At 39.1% G+C, this 7,677-nt stretch overlaps 1 protein-coding gene across 3 annotated transcripts in view; it reads right to left on the bottom strand.

The window, feature by feature from the left end:
- Positions 1-3,047: 3,047 nt before the first annotated feature.
- Positions 3,048-7,677, bottom strand: part of HNRNPDL (heterogeneous nuclear ribonucleoprotein D like) — a 5,303-nt gene continuing 673 nt past the window's right edge. The window contains exons 2-9 of one of the 3 annotated variants that reach the window (XR_002099184.1): positions 6,774-6,942; positions 6,525-6,686; positions 5,918-6,049; positions 5,673-5,787; positions 4,744-4,911; positions 4,525-4,615; positions 4,038-4,139; positions 3,048-3,323 (exon numbers count right to left, since the gene is read on the bottom strand). Coding sequence is in view for 2 of the 3 variants with exons in the window: in XM_019525901.1 (XP_019381446.1) it covers positions 4,545-4,615; positions 4,744-4,911; positions 5,673-5,787; positions 5,918-6,049; positions 6,525-6,686; positions 6,774-6,942 (817 nt within the window). In the remaining variant the exon portion in view is untranslated. Of the gene's footprint in view, positions 3,324-4,037; positions 4,140-4,521; positions 4,616-4,743; positions 4,912-5,672; positions 5,788-5,917; positions 6,050-6,524; positions 6,687-6,773; positions 6,943-7,677 lie in introns of those variants that run through there. The other 2 variants (XM_019525901.1, XM_019525902.1) reach the window with 2 other exon arrangements.

Genomic DNA, 7,677 nt, shown 5'->3' with positions numbered 1-7,677 from the left:
CGCTTCAGATTGGTGTAGATTTGAAGAAGTTTGTCCTTACGTCCAAGCATGCTGAAAGGGCAGTGATTCACCGTAGACTTGATGTACACCCTGAAGCACCAGGGCTGTGTCATATAGGGATGCAGTGGCTAAGCCTCTTTAGGAAAACCCTGAGACACAGTAGTGAGTTCTGAAAGGGAGAGTGAATGGAGTAGGGGTAGAGTCCCATTCCCCACTGACTACTACACAGGCACACACATTTAGGGCCTAGGAAGTTCTCATTCAGAGCCTGTACCTCCGACTCCCATGCTCACTAGTGACTGATGCACCTTTCCTCCAAAAAATTGTCCAGTCCTTTTTTTAGTCTACTTACAGCTAGCTTCCACATGTCTGGTGGCACACAAGTTCCACACTTGAAATATATGCTGTCTAAAAACAGAACTTCCTTTTGTGTTAGATTTAAACTTGCTACCTACTAGTTTCATTTTGTAAATCTTAGTTCTTGTGGTTTCCTAAATTAGCTACCATTCACTAGCAGGAATTATGCTGCTGCAGGGAGAACAAGTCTATAGGATTTATTTTGTTTCTTCCAAGAATTAAAAAAAAAAATTAGACCAGTAATGGAAAACAATCCCATAGTTAATTGTTTAGCCACCTTTATTTGTGCCAGCTGCCTTGTTTCAAATACAGGGAAAACAACTGTGTTTACCCAGTCAATATACACCTACATTTTACTCTACCTTGTTATTTAGACAAATATAAATACAAAACAAGTAAGCAAACATTAGAAATGAGAAGCAAGTACAAACTGTACAAGGAAAAAAAGCTTAAAAAAAGAGAGAATAGAAACATACAGAATTATTATTTTAAATTAGATCAAAAGAAAACAACAGGGAAACTGGGCCTGTACAGAATTCAGGATTATTTTTTTTAACACAGTAAGTATGTCACTGAATTGAATCAAGAGGGCTTTGAACAAATCAATTTTCCCGGGTGAGATTTCTATGGTCTGTCCAAAATGGCAACTAACATTAAGACCTAAACTTGTGAGCATCTAGCAACAGGGACTGTATTTATTTGGATTATGCATGCAGGTAACAAAGCATAATTAATGTGCTTAACAGAGAACAGAATAGGTCCTTGTGTGTGCATTACCTTGTTTTACATTTCCAAGAACAAGTGAAAACTTTACCACCACCTAGCCCAATTAAACATTATATAACCTTATTTCTTTTATTTTCAAAGAAAGGATTCCCATAAACACTCTGACCATGAAGGCATGCTTAAGAGCCCCACAGTCAGGTAGCTTGTAGAAGTAGTCCTGTATAAGATAGTGGACTTTTAAGTAGATTATTAACCCAAGTGTTAGTGTACAGGCACAGTCCTATAGTACTTTTAATGAAAGATACTACAGTAATATTTACAAGTGACACTCAACCTGTTGGGGCATGAAACACCCCTTTCTACCTTTTGTGAATTGAAGGAGTAGCACTCAATTTCAAAAAATTTAATTTATACTACCTCTTTTGTAGGAGGTGCTAGGCAAAGGGGATGGGGGGTTGGCCAGGCAGGGGCAAGCTTAAGCCTGCACTTATCTGCTTATCTTCTTCCGCCTTGAGGTACCTTTCAAAGCATCTGGCAGCAAAAGGCGTCACTGTATTCTAGTTGTAAGTCACCAATTTAAAACAAGCCCTTTAAAAATACATTAGGTGAAAGTTACCATTTAGCTCAAATGAAAGGATAGGCAACCAAAAGGTTACACCATGAAATAACAGAATTGGAAACCCAACAGCAATAGCTCAAGATCAACCAAATCACTGATAGTTCAATGTTTGTGTAACTATTAGCAGCAGGGCATCAGAATTGTAGAACAACATATTGTATTGTAATGCGAGTAAAATTTTGATATACGATTCAGATGTCCATTGACATGCATGAGGGAGCAGGCCGCAACTTTTTTACCAGCCATTAGTTACAGCTAGTGTCATACAGAATTTGTTCTGTTGCATCTTACCCAAATCAAGTTTAGCAATTTTACAGGCCTTATCTACCACTCTTCACTACCATACAGTAGCAACATTTGACAATACAGAAGTAAAGAAATTCCTAGAGATAGTCTTGCGTATTACTCTCCATTGCTAGCTGTACTGGAGCTGTACCAGATACTCAACCAAGTGAGGGGGGAGCGGGCAGAAAAGAACAGACATCCACGTGGACTACAATAGCAAGACCGGACACTTCCAACACCCCCCACCTATTCAGAAACAGCACTTTAAAAATCTGAGGGGTAAAAAAGTGTTACAGGAGCCTTCCAGATAGCCCATTCTTTTTGGGTTCATGGCTTGCCATCTTGGTTTGTGCATTGTACAAAACAGACAGCTGCACATCTTAAAACAGGCCTCTGTGGAAGACAGGGAGCTAGTATTGAAGTGTCCAAATTACAAACTCCTTTTACTCTAGGAAGTTGATGCATTGCTAGGAGTGATTTTTTTTCTTGCCCCTTGAACTAATTAAACTTCCCACAATAGGGCTTAGTGGCTTATTCTGACACTATTTTTCAGACCTTGTTTTTTTTCCCCCCTAATGAATTCTGATAAACACACACATGCATATCCACATCCCTTTCCCCCCCACTCGTTAGTCTTCCAGCAAATAAAGTTCTCAGAGAAAATCAAGACACAGCTGTGAAAGCAATACTAGTTCTATTTCTGTTCATTATGAAACTTGGATAAGAACTTTTTCCAGGTAAAAAAGTCTGTCCATCTCTTGTAGATGGAAGATGATAAGATTTACTTCATAACCATTTTATAAATTTATTTTTTTAAAACTAAAATAGCTGTAAATGACTAATTTCAGTAAATCTTAGGATTTTATTTTTTTTAAAAGGACAACTAAGCTCAGGGTGTGCAGAGTAAGTTAGTGCCCAGAGGATGTTGAAGGCACTTGTAGGAGAAAGGGAGATCATCTTTATTTAAACATCATCATTAATCCTCTGGAAAAAACTTAAATTGCCATTAGATTTTTTTAATGAGTAGTACCTTGAAATAAAGTGGTGCTGACATAGGAAAACAAATCACATAAGTAAGCATTTATTAGAGAATCAATAAACATGAAATTATACAAATAAATTTTGTATAAACACAAATCCACATTGTGTCATAACACGAATGGCAAAAGGACAAAATAAAAGCCATAAAGAAAAACTAGTCAGCCGCTATGTACAGTTGGACACAATTGTGTCTACACTAAAAAGTCTTTTACAAAATAGTCATCTCGTCATGAAGACCACCCTCCATTCAGTCTCGATTTTCTGCAAGATGGCTTTGCTGTGTCATCTTCTCCACCTAAAAACCAAGACAAAATAAATATCAGATCTGTGCAAGCTTTACAAGAATCGTTAAAAGGTCCATTTTCATGAACTGCTTTAAGTCCTCTATTTATTCCTTTCTTCATTGTTAAAGATCATATGCATATTTAATTTAAAAAAAAAAGTAGTACTGAATGTTTCTGGGTACCCAGTAATTTTTATCCCCCATACAGCAGTCCAGCCCATTTAGGAACTCATTCCAGCACAATGCAGGTTCAAATTAAAGTTCGCAATTCTTACATTGCATTATTAGGCTGTTTGTGTACTTTTCCACTGGAAATAATGCCAATAAAACCATTTAATTGTAAAAGTTCTCAGGTGACTAGCACTGTGTGAACACATGTTGTCAGACATATCCAATTATAGCAGTCTATGTGCATATGATCTTTAATATTTTTCCAGATTTAAAAGTTCGTTTTGGTTTGCAGATTTCACTATTGGCTATAAAAAGAAAAAAGCAAGCATTAAATCTTAAAGAATGCACACTTAAAATGAGGTTCCACAATTGAAATACAACACTAAACAGAAGACCAAAATGATTAAGCTGTAAAGGCATTTATGTACTTTAACTCCTGTAAAAAACCATTTAAGTTAAGACACTTAATCTTCAAAAAGATTAAAAAAGAAGCCAAAGTCTGAAGTTTTCCACTTTAATCTTTACGCTGGTACATGAAGTTGGAAGAGACCATACCACAGGACAGCGTTTTCTGGTGTATGCCTTGCGCTCTGCCTGCAACGTGCGACCCCAGAGAGACGTGGTCAGGGTGACACACGGCCTGCAATGAAGTTCCCGCTGGCGGGTACAAACAAGGTATAATGTCAGAGTTAGAAGACAACATTCCTGTTTTCCTTAAGTTGTACCCATTTCAGTACTTTACCTGTTAATACTTCTAATAAAAGTTTAATTATTCCTCTAGATCACCTGGTACACAAACAGAAAAACTCTTAAGTTTTTCTGACATACTAAAGAAGATGAAGTCACATTTTTTACAAAATTAAAGATCTATAGACACTTTAGGCAAAGCAGAGTTTTTTAAAAAAGGGTATTAAAAGTTAACGAAGTTTAGTTAAACAAAGAAGTCAAGCTACACAAGAAAAGGCGGTACTATTTTCATTTGTCTATTGATCTTTAAATTAGATTAAAGAAACTGAAGTGGTCCTTGCCCTCATATACACACCTGCTGCTTCAAGTACTGCTTTAATATGGCTGGTAATTGTTTTGGTGATTGCCGCCACCTCGGGATGCCTTTCCATATGTGCTTTGCTGACCTATTAAGAGAATGGAAAATTTAAAAAAAATTTTAAAATGTCTGAATTAAGAGTTAGAAGCACAAGCTTCCATGCGCAGTACTTTTATTTTTTCTGTCACACACAAATAATTATTACAATTTACTTACCACTGTAATCTGTATATCCTGGTCCATAGCTATAGTTTCCATAGTTGTACCCAGGATAATCATATCCACCATAACCACTGTAGTTTTGATCACTGTAAGTACTGTTGTAGTTGCCATACCCTTGATCATAGTAGTTATTAAATCCTTGATTCCAGCTTTGTCCCTGACCTAAAGAAGTACAGCAATTATACACTGTAGTTCCACTTCCTACATTCTATCCCTCCCAAGAGAAGTAGCAAGTAATCTACAATGTGTTGCTCTCATCTGTAATGGCTATGTGGAAAAGAGTCCTGTCACTCTGCAAAGCATCTAATGCTTTTGCAAGCACGTGAGCAGCACAAAAAAAAATATGCAATATTCCAAAACACCTTGCTTCAAAAAAGTGTCACAGGAGTTGCAAATGTTGGTGACTTTAGTTAAACTGCTGAAAAGTGAAGAGATAGCACACTGTCCTATTCATAAAAAAAAAGAAAGAATCAATGAGTGCTGGCAAGACGACTCGTTTCCAATTACACACAATGTATATGAATGTTGGGACATTCCCCCCTCACTGTCAACAGATCATTATTACCCCTTTCCACATTACCTGGATCACCATGGATAAAACTTTGAAGATACCATCTAGCTTTACTCTGTAACTATACCTTTTAAAAGGAATCACCACTAAATTCAGAAATGTGCACTCTCATAAATCTCAACACAAGTAATCAGGTCTTCAGTTTACATTTGAGTAGCTGTGAAAACAGCCTAAATTAGCTTTTATAAATTTAAAGTCAACTGAGTCCCAGGAAGTTTAGTTTCCACACCTTGTTTACCCTGCTCATGTTTGTTTTGGAGCAACCTAACAAACTAAACCAAGCATGGAGAAAAGCCCTAAACAACTATACATTGAAGCATTTAGAAAGCGATACAATTTCCAACAAACATACCCCTGCCACGGCCCCTGCCACCACCTCGTCCACCAGATGAAGCTCCTTTTCCTCCTTTTTGTTGCTGTTGCTGCTGTCTGTATACTTCTTTGGGCTGTGCTACTTTAATCTCACACTGGAATGAAAACAGGAAAGTTTTCTTGGCATTTGCATGCAGCTAAACCACATAAAACTAAGAATGCTTGTCCAGTACAACAAGAATTGTTACTTGAAAGCTTTGTGAATTGGACCAAAAATATCCATACCTTTCCAGAACCAATTTGATGGTATCTGCTTTCCAATAATTTCTTTACTGGCTCTTCATCTGTATATGTGATGAAACAGAAACCTCTTCTTTCATTAGTCTTTGTGTCCATGGGAAGCTCAATATTTTCAATCTGAAAATAATAAAAAAAAATTTGAACTGCATCATTAAGTCATTTTTTTTTTTATTTTTTTTACTGACTCACTGTACTCTCTGGTAGAGAAACGTCCATGCCAATAATATAGTTTAAATTAAAATAAAAATCCATTTAACTTCTTCTATTTATGTAGCTGAAAACAAACTATTATTACATTGAAGTGTGGGAATTCCAGTGGAACCTATCTGTATGTTGGGGAGCAGAGGAGGGGGCAAGGAAAAAAAACAACCAAAAAACGCCCTTGCATCACTTCATGAGATACACCACAAGTACCATGGTTAATTTAAACTACTGTACCTCATTCTAGATATTGCTGGCTTATTAAAATTTATGAAAACCATTATTTCATGGAAAGAAAGAGGATAATCTGTGCTTCCAAAACTTAAAACAAGTTACCTATCTTAACTTGATCATGTTATTAAAAAGAGACTCCAGAGCAATCATACTGTACCTCTCCAAAAGCACCAAAGTACTCCTTAATTTGTTCTTCAGATGTGTCTGGACTCAGCCCACCAACAAATACTTTTTTGGGTGGCTCTTTTCCCTTCAGAGCTTTTGCCCTTTTGGGGTCTATTAACTTGCCATCCAGCTTGTGCTCCTTAAGCTCCAGAACCTAAAAAGACAATACCCAAGGAAAATTTTCAGAAAGTTCAGAAGCAACAAAATTAAGTGTTAGGGTCCCTAAACTGACAGCACATACCTTCTCAACACTGGCAGCATCTTTGAAGAGCACAAACCCAAATCCCCTTGACCGCCCAGTTACTGGATCTGTTTTAATTGTGCAGTCTACGACCTCTCCAAAACGAGAAAGGTATTCAGTCAGATCTTTCTTACTTGTGTCCCAGCTCAGGCCTCCAATGAACATTTTGCTAAAGAAAGAGAAAAAGGTAAGCTTGGAAAACATCAAGCTTGGAAAGACCCAAACCTATGTGGTAATTCCTTCAGCCATACTGGAACCAGCAACAGACCACCGGATGCATCCACCCCATCTTCAGAGCTTGAGGCTGCCTGCTATACCCATGAGACCCACTTAGATGAAGGGGCAGGCCTGACACCAGACACTAGGGGGCATGATGATAGATAATCCCAAGCAAGGCTATAACCCTGGGGCATGCAACTCCCAGCACAAGTACCAGTGTGGCACAGGAAGGTATTCTGCTTGGCATGCATGCTTCTGGGTGGATGATGGGGAAAATGCTTGGGCTGCTGCTGTCGTGAAAAGGATCAGACTCCTTGCAGCTTGCTTGCTGCCCACCCCGGCACACCAACATCTTGGAGATGGAGGCTGTGAGTGTTTGTGGCACTCTGCCATAACCACAGGTATCGGGGCTCCCCCCACGCACCAATGCTGCGAGGGAAGCAGTGCAGGCCCGTGCCCTACCCGTGTTCGCGCACGTGCCCCCCCCGACCAGCGCAGCTCAGAAAACGCGCTCGCCCCGCCCCCTTCCGGGAGGGGGAAGGGGGTGGCCTGCCGCGCCCCAATAGGCTGCAGCTGACGTCAGGGGCAGTGATTGGCACGTCGCGGCCCCGCCCCTCAGAAGCCAGGTCAACGGGCTAAGGCACAAAGAGCCCCCCCAACCAAGGAGTGGGGGAGGGGATCCCAA

Source organism: Gavialis gangeticus, unplaced genomic scaffold (genome assembly GCF_001723915.1).
Source record: "Gavialis gangeticus isolate Ggan-Ray unplaced genomic scaffold, GavGan_comp1, whole genome shotgun sequence".
NCBI classification, from domain to species: domain Eukaryota; kingdom Metazoa; phylum Chordata; order Crocodylia; family Gavialidae; genus Gavialis; species Gavialis gangeticus.
The sequence above is the reverse complement of the archived record's forward strand: the minus strand, read 5'-3'. Positions and strand labels throughout refer to the sequence as shown.